We start from the raw sequence: 15,953 nt of genomic DNA, 5'->3' as shown, positions 1-15,953 counted from the left end.
CCTCTACCTTGTTCTCTACATCTGGAGTCATCTGATCAAAACAGTCAAAAACAATCATGGCAAATCTTTCTACTTTTTAGAATTTCTCTTGGGGTGGCGCTGAACTCTTTCTTAAGGGGTTTGCCTCCTACCTGCATAGCCACCTCCTCTCCCTGTATATTTCCTATCACTACACAGAAACTTCAGAACATTTGGGAAAATAGAAATAAAAGAGCAGCTTATTTTGGTGCAAATATTTTGCAATGCATGCATACAAGAGTCTTCCAAAAAGCTCATGGAAAATGTGTATCATGAAAGAACTGTGCATGGATTTTAATTTTTTTCACTGAAATGCTTTATCGTCCTATTCCACTTTTACCTGAACTTGAGTACCTCATCTCTGGCTGGATCTTAACTACACTGCCCTCGCCTCTCACCTTGCCGTCTCTCTGGCTGGAGCAGTCTCCCCTCCCCCTGCCGACCCCTCGTGCTGCTCAGCCCAGCCCAGCCCACTCGCACACAGGAAAGCCTCTCCAGATTTCCTGACCGGCTTAAATCCCCTCCTTTGAGGCACGTGACCCACTTAACTGTGGAACGACAGAAATTCACGTCTGTCTCCCCTACCTAGATCAGCTATGTGATGGGAGGTCCTTTGGCCAGTTGAGCTTCCCAGGGCTTAGTACAGGGAGCAGTAAATGCAGCTGGGAAGGGTAGGTGGGAGGGTGAACTGGAGCACAAACCATTTCAAAATCGCTGGTTTCAGAGAGTGGCCAGCGCCCAGCCAAGCAGAGGAGCTGCCTGGGGTCTCAGGGCCTACAGTTACCTGTGAACCTGTGCTCAGAGCCCCGCCTTCCCAGTCCTTCCCACCCCAGCCCTCAGCCCCAGAACCCACGTGAGGAGCCATTGTGGCTGCCCCTTTCCCTTCCCTTCTCTTTCCTCCTACACAGAGGGTCCCAACTCTTCTTAGGTCTGGGCTCTGGGCTACCCAGCATCACATCTGTCTAGAACTCTGTGTTTCCTCCAGATTGTTCATTTAATTCAAAAACTCCCTCAAGACTGAGCTGGAAGAGTTGTGTTTTCTGAAAGGTTAGACTGTGGAGGTGACTGCATTTCACAAAACAACACCTTTGTTCTTGCCGCTGGGTTGAATAGAATCCAGAAGTTCAAGTCTTAATCCCCCACCTGGTGTCCAGCCAGCCCAGGGCTCAGCAATGAGAGATGATTTCCCTGCAAAGGAAATGGCTTGGGGTGCTTTTGTGTCCCCATTGCTGTGTGTCTGAAGCGCACCTGTGCTGGGCGGTGTCAGTCTGCCTGTCAACATTCGTGTTCTCACTCATTTTCAGTTCACCCAGAAATAAAAGTCAAAATCAGAAGAACGATGCTTTAGTGTTCATATTTTCCAAAGAGACATCCATGTGTGTGAAACAATGTTTTTTAAGTTTTATCTATTTATTTGAAGACAGAATTACAGAGAGGAAGAGGCAGAGAGGGGTCTTCCACCCGCTGGTTCGCTCGCAGAGAGGGGTCTTCCATCCGCTGGTTCGCTCCTCAGATGGCTGCAAATGGCCAGAGCTGCTCTGATCCCAAACCAGGAGCCAGGAGCTTCTTCCAGGTCTCCCACGTGGGTGCAGGGGCCAAAGCATTTTGGCCATTTTCTACTGCTTTCCCAGGTCATAGCAGAAAGCTGGATTGGAAGTGGAGCAACTGGGACTCGAACTGGTGCCCATATGGGATGCCAGCACTGTAGGCAGCTGCTTTACCCACTATACCACAGCGCCAGCCCTGGGAAACATTTTAACTGCCTGATTCTCTAATCTGCCAGAGAGAATGCATTTGCTTACATACTCTCACTTACTCTATCAACAAATCCTTACTGAGCACCTTATATTTCGGCACGGGGACCATCTAATAAATGTGCATACTTGGGACAGTTTGGAGTTCTGTTTTAATAGAGAAATACACATTTCATTGTCTGTAATTCACGTATAATTGTCTATAATTCACATTTTCATTGTCTATAATTAGCTGCTATAAACTACAACACCACAACCTCTTACTCCTATGTAGCTGTCACTTAGTACCTGGAAATCAGCCTTTCCCCTCGCCTCCCTCCCCTCCACTCTCCCTTAGCTCTGGTAGCTACCATTATACTTTACACTTCTATGATAGAATTTTTAGATTCCACATGAATGACACTCGTCTTTCTGTGGTTGGCCTATTTCCCTTCACATATTGGCCTCCAGTTCCATCCATACAAGATGTCATCCTTCGATGGCTGAACAGTATCCTGCTGTGCAGTTATGAACCACATTTTACTCATCCTGCATCAGTTGGTGGACACTTCACACTGTTGCCCCTTTTTGGCTGTTGAGAACAGTGCTACAGTCAGCATGGGCGTCCAGAGGCTTCTTCCACAGAGTGATTGCCTTTGCCTTGGATAGAGTAGAACTGCTAAATCATATGGTCGCTCTATTTTTAATTTTTTTTTCAGGAACTGCCATATTGTTTTCCACAATAACTCACTTACATTTCTCCCAGAGTTCCTTTTGCTCCGGGTCCCTGTTAGTATGCGTTACTTTTATGTTGTTGGTTATTGTTGATCTGACTCAAGTGAGGCACTGTCTCATTGTGGTTTTGATTTCCATTATCCTAATGATCAATGATGTTGAGAACTTTTTTCATGTACCTGTTGTCTGTCCTATGGAAGCCTTGAGCAATGGCTGTTTAGGTCTACTGTCTACTTGTAATTGGATTATTAGGGTTTGTTTTTTTTTTTGCTTTTTTTTCTGGTGCTTTGTTTTTTTTGGTTGGTTGTTTTTGCTACTGAATTGTTTCAGTTCCTTATACATTCTGGTCACTAATCCCTTGACAGCTGTATAACTTGTCAGTGTATTTTCGTATCTTCTAACTTGTCTCTTCATTCAGTTGATTGTTCCATTTGCTGTGCAGAGGATTTTATTTAGATGAAATACCACTGGGCTATTTTTTTCTTTGTTCCCTGTGTTGTGTGGAGTCTGATCCAAAAATTCCTTGCCTGCTTCAGTGTCTTTTTTTTTTTTTTAAGATCTATTTTATTTATTTGGAAGTCAAAGTTACAGAGAGAAGGGGGGAGGGTTAGAGAGAAAGAGATCTTCTGTACATTGGTTCACTCCAGGGCTGGAGCACGCCAATGCTGAAGCCTGCACCTCCACCCAGGTCACCCATGTGGGTAGAAGGAGCCCAAGCACTTGGGCCATCTTCCGTTGCTTGCCCAGGCACATTAGCAGGTAGCTGGATCAGAAATGGACATGCCTGTGTATGAGCTAGCACCCTGTGGGATGCCAGCTTTGAAGTTTGCAGCTTAATCCACTGTGCCACAACACCGGGTCCATCTTTTTCTTTTTCTTCATTTCAATGTCTTGAATCGTTTCTTCTATGTTTTCCACTTATAGTTTCAAAGTTTCAGGTCTTGCATTTAGATCATTAATCTATTGTGAGGTGATCTTTATAAGGGTGAGACACGAAATGACAAAGAGACATCTGATTTTCCCAGCACCGTTTGCTGTAAAGATGGTCTTTTTTTCCATTGCATATTCTTAACATCTTTGTCAAAGATTAGTCAGCTGTGGATATGGGGCTTTTCTTCTAGGGTCTCTGTCCTGTTCCACTGGTCTATAGATCTGTTTCTTTGATGATACCATACTGTTTTTATTACTGTAACTGTGACATATTTTAAAGTCAAGTAGTGTAAGATCTTCCGTTCTTGTTTCTCAAGATTGTTTTGCTTATTCGGGGTCTCTTGCAGTTCCATAAAAATTTTAGTAGTGTTTTTCCTAGTTCTATAAAAAAAATCATAGGGATTCTGATAGGGATTGCATTGAATCTGTAATTTGCTTTTTGATAGTTTGGACATTTTAATAATATTGATATTGGTGTTAATTCTTCTTTAAATATTTGATAGAATTCAGAAGTGAAGCCCTGTGGTCCTGGACTTTGGTTTTATGGGAGATTTATTTCTGATTTAGTCTTGCTGTATGTTATTGGTCTGCTTAAGTATTCTAAATCTGCATGATTCGGTCTTGGTAAAGTGTATGTGTGTAAGAATTTGTGCAGTTCTTCTGGGTTATCAAATTTTTTACCTCATGGTTGTTTACAAATCAACCTCCTACAGTGTTCTGTATTTCTGTGATGTCAGCTGCAAGGTGTTTTCATTTCTTATTTTATTTGAATCTTTCATTTTTACTTACTCCAGCCAAGAATTTTTCCGTTTTGTTTATCTTTCCAAAGAATCAGCTCTTTCATTGATTTTTTTTTGTATTTTTAGATGATTTCATTTATTTCTGATCTGACTTTTATCATTTGCTTCTACTTTGGGGTTTCATTTGTTCTTGTTTTCTCAGTTTCTTAAGGTACAAAGACTGGTTATTTGAGATCTTTGTTATTTTTTGAAATAGGCATTGATTGCTATAAAATTTCTTCTTAGTTTTACTTTTGTTGTATCCCATAGGTTTGCACTTAAGGTTTGCACTTTAATTTCTTTATTAATTTCTTCCTTGATCCATGGGCTGGTAAGGAGAAAGTTGCTTGATTTACACAGGGTAGTTTTGAATGTGCAAGAGGGCTCTGCCATACTGCAACACACCAAGCACACACCAGGCTTTTCCCCTGTCAAGCAGGATTTCACTGGCATCCTACACCAATGGCTTGAGTGATAAAAAGGTTTTCCAGGGCTATTGCTGTAGCATAGCAGTTAAAGCCACACCACCTGCGATGGCAGCATCGCATATGGGCACTGTCGACCCGAAGGTCCCAGCTGCTCTGTTTTCACTCCAGTTCCCTGCTGGTGGTCTGGGAGAAGCAGCAGCAGATGACTCAAGTGTTTGGGCCTCTGCCACCCACGTGGGAGATGCAGATGAAACTCCTGGCTTCGGCCTGGCCCAACACTGGCGGCTGGGGCCACCTGGGGAGTGAACTAGAAAATGAAGGACCTCCATCCATCCCTCCCTCCCTCCCTCCCTCCCTCCCTCCTTCCATCACTTTCTTCCCCTCCCCCTTCCTTTTCCCCTCCCCCTCCCCCTCTCTTTAAGATAAATGAATAAATTTTTTTAGTTTTTCCAAAATGCCTTCAAAGATTGAGGACAAAGCTCAGATGTGCTCTAGAGCTCCAAAGCCATGAGATTAAAAGTCATGAAAGGTAAATTAAGAAAACAATTGAACTCCAGCTTTCTAAAATGTTAACTTCATTTTTGAAGTAGACTTCGGTACACACACCCACACACATACACACACACCCAAACACCTAAAACAGTGGCTCTTCAGGGTAATGACCCAAGTGGAATCAAATTTCCCTTGGGAGGAGATCACCTAGAGAGGTCTAGGGGAAAGTCTGAATCTATATAGATGACATTCCCATCACAGTTAAGTAGTGGTGGTATCTTCTGAGATAGGAGTAAAGGTAAAAGGAGAAGAATGGAAGAGAACAACAATACACGATTTATCAGTCTCCTCCTTCCTGCAACTGAGCGTTTTCAATGTGGTTATGATTCTGTGTGTGACAGTAAAGGAAATAAACATGCATGTTCTTTTCCTCCTTTGGTTCTGAAGTGATTTCTTTTTCTTGCATCCCAGGTGCCTGTGCTGAGACCCATGGACTTGATGGTGGAGGCCACCCCACGAAGAGTATTTGCCAACGCACACACGTATCACATCAACTCCATATCAGTCAACAGCGACTATGAAACCTACATGTCTGCTGATGACCTAAGGATTAACCTATGGAACTTTGAAATAACCAATCAAAGTTTTAGTATCCTTTCCTTGTGGCCAATAGTTGGTTGCCTAGAGTTGACAGTATTCAGGTATGAATGGGCTTGAGGCATCAGATGGAATAGAAAGGAACAGTGACAACTGTGTCACCCAGTACCTATGGAGAACTTGCCCCTTTTATAATATATGGGCACTTCTGAGACTGTTTCATCCTAAAATACAGTTGGCGTATGCTGAATTACCAGCAGTGGGCCACAACTAGGTGTGGTTTGCAACTCTGAGCCAGTTGCTTCCTGCAGGGACATGTATGGATCATGAATTAAAATTAGATGTGATTTTATCAACAATAAGATAGGACCCTAGAGTTCATTTAGGATTCCTTCCTCTGTCAAAATGTTCATAGATGATCTTTGTGGGCTGTACTGTTCATAGCTGTACATGAGATAGTTCTGTTGTATCATAATGGTGAAAATAATAACGGCTGCCATTCATTCAGTCCCAAGCACTTATATTGTGAAGTTTAAGTGTAGTAGTTCATTTTTACTTCTTTGTTGAAGGATACTATGTATATGGAAAAGTACACATATGATAACTGTAGAGCTTGATGAAGTTTCACAGATCAGTCATACCTGTGACTAGCATCTAACTAGCAGTCCTCAAGCTCCCGTCCTGCCTCCTCAACAGTTTCTACCCCCAAGGGCAGATGTGATAGAATAACCCTATAATGTAAGTTTTGGTATCAACTGCTTAAAATGTAAAGAATTCACAAAAATTGCTGTCAGAGAATTTGGGCAAGAACTCTCACCCCACTGTCTTGACCCAAAAGTTAATAATTATAAAAGTTGAATAATTTCTTTGAATACCTATCATGTTTCCCATTTCATCAGAAACCAGGTTCACTGCTGTAATTCCCAGTAGCAGATCATGGTGTCACCAGTCAGGCAGCTGGGCAACTGGCCTGGGAGTCAGTATTGATATTTCTCCCCCACCACTCACCAGCCTGCCCTGCTCCCAAGCCAATCTGTCCATGAGCCCTGGCAAAGCCTCTTGAAAATGTATCTCAAATCTACTCATGTATCTCCTTCTCTACCCTCAGCAGCCTACACTGTGTAAGCCACTGTTGTCTGTCACCTGTGACTGTAACCTATCCAATCTCCTTTCTTGCTCTCCAATACAATATATGCCCAAATCCAATATCGACCTTTCAACCTTAATCCAGGTATCATTCTTGCCCTGGTGAAAACACTCCAACATCTTACCATCAAACTGAGAATGAAATCTTAGTTATGAAGCCTGGCCTATAAGATTGCACACGCTGTGGGCCCTGCCTCCCTCTTTAATATCATAGCATATCTCTCTTTGCTAATTCACTCCACTTCAGTTAACTACATACTTTTCTGTTCATAGATAAACCTTGTTCCCTATTTTCACTATTGCCTCTTTCTGGATTGCTCTGCCCCCAGTGTTCACAAGGCCGGTGACATGTGACCCTTACAACCTCTATACACCGTTACCTTCACAGAGGTACTTTCTCTCGCTTACTCCCATGTCCCACCAATAATACTCTGTCCCTGTTATCTTCATAGTACTTAACCACTGTTGGAAATGAAATTCTTTTTAATTGTGTATTTTGGGTATCCCCATATTAGGGTGTAGATTCTATAGGAGTGAGGACTTTGTGTGATGAATTTCTGTATCCTTGTGTGAAGCACAGTAAGGTCCAGGGATGGACGCTGAGCTAAGATGCTGGGTTGGGAGGCCTGCCATCCCCTGTGCAAATGCCTAGGCTGGAGTCCCAGCTCTGCTCCTGAGTCCACGTTCCTGAAAGTGAAACCTTGGGAAGCAGAAGGTGATGGCTCAAGTAGCTGGGTCTCTGCTACCCATGTCGGAGACCTAGATTGGGTTCCAAGCTTCAGCCTGGCCAGCCCAGGCTGTTGTGGGCATCTGGGGAGTAAACTAACAGATGAGAGACCTCTCTCTCCCTCTCCCTCCTACTCTCCCATTCTCTCTCTCTCTCTCCCTCTCTCTCTTCCCCCTTTACATTTCCTCCCTTCTTGCCTCCCACTCTCCTTCTCCCCTCCCCTCTCCCTGCCTCTCAAATAAGTAAATAATTTTTTTCAAGACACTGCCATCTAAGAAGTTGGTTGGACATAGCAAATTTAAGATAGTAGTAGGTCATCAAAGTAGAGTTCGCCAATAGACAGTTGATCAGGAAATGTAACCTGAAATTTAAGAGTTATAGTAAAACTCTGAATGTTCTGATATAAAATAGACCCCATAGTGGCTCAGGTATATAAAAGGCTATTTCTCCCGTAAAGTCCAAGATTCGTGATTCCCACGAGCAGCCAGCCTCATCCAGTCAGTGAATCAGAGACACAGCTTCATCCATCTTGCTGCTGCTGGCCAAGTCACCGTGCTTATCTACAGCAGGACAGCAGAAGTGGCTATAGAGGACCACAGCAGGAGGTTCCTATGAGTCAGACCCTAAAATACCACGTGTTACATTGGCTTCAACTCACCCACACGGCCACCTCTAATTGTGAGGCAGGTTGGAAAATGAGGTCTAGCTGTGGGCCCAAGAACAAAAGTCCTGCTTTTCGTACACAGCTAGTTGGCCTTCACCACAGAGAGTGCTCAGAGGTCCCCCAGAGGCTCTCCAGGGAGGACAGGCTTTGCCCAGGAGTGGCAACTGTGAGGTCTGCTTGGAAACTCTGAGAACTGACCATCAGGACCATGTGTGGCAGCTTTTGCTGGTGACAGAACAGATGGAACATATTATCTGGACCTGGGAGACTCTGCCTACAGAGTTCGCCTGGCAGTGCAGCTGCTAATAGAATGAGTGTGGGTGGTGGTTCCCTTTCTCTCTTTGTGTCTGCTCCAAGAGCCAGAAATCTGCTCAGGCTCAGCTGGCTGTCACTGTGAGCTGCTGCTTTCCCCAGTGTAGGTGACATGTTTTCTGAATTTTGCCTGCAGGCCTTCAAGGGGGAGGGAACTTTGGGTAGGCATTTTGGGAGACAGATGCCTTGGGGAGCATGTAGAGGGGAAATATTAATAGCACAGTTGAGGTTCTATTCTGCAGATGTGTGACAGCCTGCCAGATGCCGGTGTACAAATGAGACCATGCTATTCACCCTTAAAGCGGCCATATGTAAAGTAATCATTGCCATCATGAGAGTGATGATAACTAATATCTAGAGGGTGCCTTTCAAGCAGACCGCCCCAAGCACTGAGCAGCCTCTACAAACTGAGACCCTTTTGCTGCTCATCACTGAAGTGTAGCCACCTCTAGGGTAGGAGCTGGCCATTTCCAGAACAGCTCCAGAAACATGCAAGCAACAAGGCATCTCTTAAGTAAGATGTTGTTTAGCACCCATGTCTGTAAAGTCTCATAACTACATTTCCCAAAGCATGGTATGGGTACCACCAGGGTGGCGCAAGATGCTTTAGGCGATACGTGGGGGAGGGGGGTATGGCTATATAAGTATAATAATGAGTATCAGAAAACACAGCTGTCATGACATCCTGTGATTTCATGGATACTGAAAAACACATTTAAATTACAAAGTAAGTGTGTGAAAGTATAATTAATAGTAAGACAAGTGTTGGTCAAGTTATAGTTAGAAAAAGTGTTGACTTGCAGGAACTGGCACTTACTGTAACACTGGCATTATAGTTGAGAACTCGGGCTTTGGGGTCTAGCAGGCATAAAGTTGTCAGCAGGCTCTACCACTTTATGGCTCTGTCTGCTTTAACATGTTCCTTCATGTGTCTAAGCTTCTCTTGCATCATCTGTAGAAAAGAGCTCTATCAAAGAGGATTGTTAGGATTACACACATACACACATGTGCACGGCCATACCTGGCCATTTAAATGATGAATAAACAAGGACTAATACCATCATGATTATTACTGAGAGGACAAAGAAACAGAAAAGTTGAATGTTAGAATGGTAGATCCTGTTCTGCACAGTTCTTTATCTGGGTCATCTTCTCAGTTCTGGATTCCTCCTTCAGCTCTACAGCTGGGCACTCTTTGCATGATGTTGCTTGTTATACCCTAGTTAGGAGGTATTTTGCAGGATCTCTGATGCCCAGAGCCTTGTGTTTAACAATAGGTCAAAGTGATGAACTCCTAAACATTGTGGGATCTGGCCATGAATTCTCTCCCTTCCATCCATAGCCAGTATGACCCTGTCTTGTGGAACAAGTTCTAGTTTTAAAGTGATCCAAGTTTAGTCTTAATGAGTTAACTATATCAGGACCATGATGCCCATTCCCAGATTAGTAATTTTCTAAGGGAAAAGGCAGCTCTAACTTTTCAATAAATGAAAACTGCTACAAAAAGGTGTTGTGAAATGATGGTATACTTAGGATCCTTTGAATTATTCTCTGAGAACTAAGAATGAATTGTCCTGGGTTTTTACATAATTCAGCATAGGCCCTATGAAATAGACCCATAACAAATAAAAGTAAAGACACAGCCCTCAGCAACTAAATCTACTAAAGTACCTTGTTTGTGCCAGGCAGTACAGTAATCCTGGGGATACAAAACTATTAAGAAAGAAATTTTCTGCTTTTAGGATATTCATCATGAGTTTAGAATGAGCCTATAATTACAAAATGAGATAAGATTTATTATTAAAAAAAGTTCTTGAATGTATTTTTAAGTTCTTGAATGTTCTTAAAAATATCATTAATATCATTAATAAACTAAGGAATAAAAGGTGGCTTTGCTGAGGAACTAATTGTTGAGATCTGAGGGAGATATGAGCTAACATGGCAGAGAGACAGAGACTTGCCCAGCATGTTCAAAGGTCTTGTGGCAGGAGGGACCATGACATACTGAAGGAACTTTAAGCAGGCCCATGTCAGTGGAGCCCAGAGAGTGAAGTGTGGCGTGGTATGAACAAGGCTGGAAGGGTTAAGAGAGACTACACCTTGCAGATGTCTGGTTCCTGGGTGTGAGACACAAGTTTCTCTGGGATACTTCCTCTTGTACCTTGGTCTTAGCAGCCTTGTGTGGTAACTTCATTTATCAACTGAGCTGGAGCCTTTTTGGAGTTAATACCCTGATGAATGTACCAACCTCATAACCTCAACTCTTGCCTTTCAGCTTCTGGAACTCTGTAGTACCATGGACAGCAGCCCTCCTCTTCATCATAGGGGTTCTGCCAGGCAAGCTTTGGAGCCTAGTACAAGTTTCTTTTCCTTGTTGCTTCAGTGGCTTTCATCTGGCCAAGGAATTGAATGTACCTGTCAGTCTCAGACTGGCATTTAGTGAAAATGAGAGTATCCCTTCTAATGACACATCTAGAACATTGGCCCATGTGTGCCAGGGCAGCCTCCTACTCCAATATTAAAAGCAGCCATGGTAAGTTTTCCCAGGCCAGGTGCCTTGCTTATCTGGATACAAACCCTCTATCTCTAAGGCCATCCCTAGGACACTGTGATTCTTGCCACCAGGCGATTTCTTTGGACCTCATGTTGTCAGGGGAGAGGGCAAGAATTCAACTATGCAGACTTCCCTTGGGTTTCTTGAGCTTCCACAGAGCAGCATACCTCATCAGTCAGAATATAGACTCATTGATGGGTCACTGTGTTTGAACTTAGCTTCATCTCCTAATATCTATGTAGCCTTGACAAGTTACTTAGCATCTCTCGAATCCTCCACTTGCTCATCAGTAATGGAGACTACAATATTAATGAAGCGATTGTGTTAAATGAGGTACTCATGTGAAGTACCTAGTAGGGCATCTGGCCCAGGGTGAAGACTCTATCAGTGGTAGCGGTTATTACATGGAGCATTCCCCCAGCCCCCTTGTCTTCTTACCTTGCTTAGATCCTCTTGTATTCTAGGAAAACCATAGACTTAACAATCACGTGATACAGCCTGGCAGCTTGGCTTATTGAGTTATTGTAGGTTTTCTACATTTAAAAAAGGACACACCTAAAGAAGGCTACTAAATCATATGAATGAATTAAAATAAAAACCACACATATTTACAGGGAACTTCGGTGTACACTGGAGATTCCTGAAAGAATAAAACTCCATCCCTGGTGTCAGAGCCCTTATAAGGTGGGGGTGGATGTGCCATTCAGACTTTAGTCAGAGAAGCAAAACCAGTAGGAGAGGTGTGGATATAGAGAAAGACAGGGAGAGTAATTGATTCCAACTACGTTTCTGTGCAGCTCTGTGGCTGGCCAGGCTGGCAGGCGCAGGAGGGAAGATTGTGGGGGAAGGGAGAGCAATGGAGACCCAGCAGCCACCTGGAATCTCTCAGGGACGCCTGGGCCACCTTTCAAACACTGGCCACTGGGTTAAGTCAGGTGCATCCAGAAGGCTTCCTTCTGATGGACTTAATGTCCAGCAATCAGGGCCTTTAGTACCATCTGCCAAATCCCTTCACACAGCACCTAGATGGAGCTTTAATTGAATAACTGGGGAGAGGTGTGTGAATGCTGTAAAATGGTTGCTTCTTGCACCTGTCCAGAGGCAAGATCGCTGGTATCCTACTCTAATGTGAGGCGTTAGAAAAGGAAGTCTAAAGACTAGTCCAGCCTAACCAAGTTCATGCAATGCAAAAACGTTAAAGTGGGTGTGAGAGAGGCAGGAGTTGTGGCACAGTGGGTGGAGCCTCTGCCTGTGACACCAGAATAGAATCCTGTATGAGAGTGACAGTTTGGTTGGCCCAGTCCTAGCTGTTGGGGTCACGTGGGGAACGAACCATTGGATGGAAGATATATATCTCTCTCTCCCCCCTACCCCCGCTCCCCCTCTCCCCCTCTCTCCCCCTCTCCCCCTCTCTTCCTCACTCTCCCTCCCTCCCTCCCTCCCTCTTCAAAAATAAGATACTTTTTAAAAAGTGGGTGTGAGGACAGGTAGAGACAGACATGTAACATGAACAAGGATGAGTTTTACCATTTTTGAGGCTGTATTAAGTGCCATCATCTCCAGTGATATTCTCCCCTTTGGGTACATCAGTTATTGTCCAAAGGCATGGAAGATGATGTAACTGGTTACAGATTTTGGTTAAAATCTAGGACTTTCTTACTACAAACTCCAGTAAGATCTGTATTCCACTATCTAAGCTTACTCAAATCTTGGTAAGTGTCCCCCCGGAAGTATACCCAAGATGCTAAGGATGCATGGATGGGAGAGAGGGTGACATAAAGTCTGGAATGCCTTTTAATGGAATGACTTAGCCTTTGAATTGGACAATCTCTGATGGTGCAATTCTAAGTGCCGTGTCTTCCGTGAAAAGTAGAGTTTATGGTTATGGGGTTTTCAAATGCTCCCTCAACTATCCCAGAGCCTTTCGTGACTGAATACATATTTAACATAGCACCATGTGCCTCTTTGTCAGTCCCCTCATATTGAGCCTAGCAGTTGGCAAACACTCCACGGATATTTGCACATTGGCTTTCTGTAAGCTCTTAAGAGAGGAGTCATCCTTGGAGTTCTCTTTGGAGATCTCTAACATCTGTCGTCAAGCAACGTGTCCTTCCAGCTAATGAGATCTAGATGCTTTGTAATCACTGCTGATATTCAAAGATTAAATTCAGACCCTGGGAAGAAAAAAAGACCTCAGAGCAACTCAGATCCCACAAAAGAGAACCAAGTCTAATGTGCTCAGTGTTGCGGCAGCATAGGATGATTTTCCAGCTCAGCACTGGCAGCCTGTCAGTGCTATCTATATGCAAAGTCAGCTGCTTTTGAACACGGGCCCCTCACCTAGGGACACTCAGATTCTTCTCTTCAGCTGTAAACTTAGCCCTGCAGAACAGGATCCCACTTGGCTCTCCCTGAGTGGCTTAGACAGTACTCAGGGGTGGGGTGGGGATGGGGCAGGGTTTGTCAGTAGCAGCAAAATCAGCAGAGATGAGAGAGCAACATATGTGGACAGTCCCCTTCAAGAGCCCACAAAGCCAATGCTGTGAACGCCACCCTTAGAGAAGGCCATGCCCCATCAGACGGCAGGCTTCTTCAGTTCACTTCAAAACCAGTTAGTAACTACTTTTTCTCCATTACTTTGTTTAGCGATCAGAATTCTTAGAGGCTGACAGAGTAATAGGATTATGCCCATTCTAAAGCAAAAAAGAAAAAAAGACTCCATGGAGAGAAAATGACTTTCCCAAGTCATTTTCAAACAAAAATTAGCTCAAAAACAGAAATTAGCAAAACAGAAATTAGCTCAAAGCTGAATCCCAATCTGCTGGCCCCTATTTCGTTATAATCACAATATTCACCACAGTAGTATCCGGAGCCTCAGCCATAGAGGTGAGGTGCCTGAACTCGTGACTCTCACATGGATGGACCTAAGCCAAAGAAACTGCAGTTTTTAAACATTTGTTGTTTTGTTTAATAATATACATTCGTTGTAGAGATTTTGGAACAATGAAAATGACCATTTATCTCACCATCAGTTTTTCTGAATAAATAGTAGATTTGCATTATAATTTTAACTTAATATCACTTAGTAGTAGTCACTAAAGGAAACGAAAAGAGTAAGAAAAATCAAAACTCTTGGTTTCGTCTCTTCAGTGTCGGGGAGGCACACTCACACACTCTTGCCCTTCCTAGCTTTACTTTGCTGTGTATCGAGCATTGCTGTCCAGTATGCTGTTACACTCACTTGCTGTGTTATTGGCCACATCCCCTGCTAGCATAGAGGCTCCATGGATTAGGCAGATTTCTGGTCCTCTTTCTCACAGATCAATATATACCCAGAGAGAAGTCCTGGCAGGTCGTAGATTCTTTGGGAACATTTCATGATTTAATAAAGGAATAAATGGACCCCCGTTACAAAAGAGTAGCTTACCTGACAAGTTTAGAATCTAAACTCCCCACAGCAAAGATACAACTACATTTTCTCCCTTCCTTTCCCTCCAACTCTCCCTCTCCCATTTTTTAAATATTTATTTATTTGTATTTTATTTTTTTAAAGATTTTTACTTATCTATTTGAGAGGTAGAGTTACAGACAGTGAGAGGGAGAGACAGAAAGATCTTTGTCCCTTGGTTCACTCCCCAAATGGCCACAACAGCCAGAACTGTGCCGATCTGAAGCCAGGAGCCAGGTACTTCTTCCCATGTGGGTGCAGGGGCCCAAGGACTTGGGCCATCCTCCACTGGTTTCCCAGGCCACAGCAGAGAGCTGGATTGGAAGAGGAGCAGCCGGGACTCGAACCAGCACCCATATGGGATTCCAGCACTGCAGGTGGCGGCTTTACCTGCTAAGGCACAGCACCTGCCCCTGTTTATTTTATTTAAAAGTCAGAGCAACAGAGAGAGAGGGAGAGACAAATATCTTCCCTCTGCTGGTTCATTCCCCAAATGGCCGCAGCAGCCGCGCTGGGCCAGCCTAAAGCCAGGAGCCAGGAACTCTATCCAGGTTTCTAGTGAGGATGGCAACAGCCCAAGTGCTTGGGCCATCTTCTACTGCTTCCCAGGTATATTGGCAGGGAGCTGGATCAGAAGTGGAGTAGCTGAGACTTGAACTAATGCTCTAGTATGGGATACCAGCATCACAGCATTAGCTTGGCCCCCTGCCCTCCAGTGCTAGACCCTCCGTGTGTTTTTTTAATGTGACTATAGGAAAACTGTATGCATTTCTGTCCTCAACTTTCCTCACCTAAAATAATAAGTATAGTAGTAATTCTAGAAAGTTTTTCAAATCTGTTTCCATCCTAAAATAATGCAGCTTTGGAAAGGACGAGACTCTCTCTGGGGGAACTATCCCTAGTATACTGATGTCCTGCCTTTTAGCTCGTCATCTTCAGAGTATTAGCTTCAAATAATATGATCATAAAGTTAGAATTTTGCATATTGTGGCTTTTATACAGGGCTGAAAATTTCACTGAAAACATATAATGAGATAGATAAAACTGACTTAATCACTTCCCTAATTCTGTATATTAATGTTTTTTACTTGAGAGACAGAAAAAGAGTAACACAGAGGAAGTGCTCCCACCCACTGTTTCATTCCCCAAACACCCGCAAGGTAGAGGGGACTCAATCCAGCTCTCCCGCACAGGGTGCATGGAACCCAGTTTCTTGAGCCATCACCACTATTCAGGGTCAGCACTGGAGGAAGGATTAGTCAAGAGCTAGAACTAGGAATCAGACTCGGGCACTCCTGTATAGGACCGAGGCATCCTTAGTGGTAGTGTAAGCACTAGGCCGAATACTCACCCCTATTTCTGTATGTTCTAGGTTATTGTCAATCTTCTT

The 15,953-nt window shown here is 43.7% G+C and overlaps 1 protein-coding gene across 22 annotated transcripts in view; it reads left to right on the top strand.

Moving 5' to 3' along the window:
• Positions 1-15,953, top strand: part of PPP2R2B (protein phosphatase 2 regulatory subunit Bbeta) — a 487,122-nt gene that overhangs the window by 422,244 nt on the left and 48,925 nt on the right. For all 22 annotated transcript variants that reach the window (XM_051843263.2, XM_051843261.2, XM_051843270.2 and 19 more), the window contains 1 exon segment: positions 5,587-5,764. In XM_051843263.2, the coding sequence (XP_051699223.1) occupies positions 5,587-5,764 (178 nt within the window).

Source organism: Oryctolagus cuniculus, chromosome 6 (genome assembly GCF_964237555.1).
Source record: "Oryctolagus cuniculus chromosome 6, mOryCun1.1, whole genome shotgun sequence".
Classification (NCBI taxonomy): domain Eukaryota; kingdom Metazoa; phylum Chordata; class Mammalia; order Lagomorpha; family Leporidae; genus Oryctolagus; species Oryctolagus cuniculus.
Note: the sequence above shows the minus strand (reverse complement) of the source record. Positions and strands in the feature narration are given on the sequence as shown.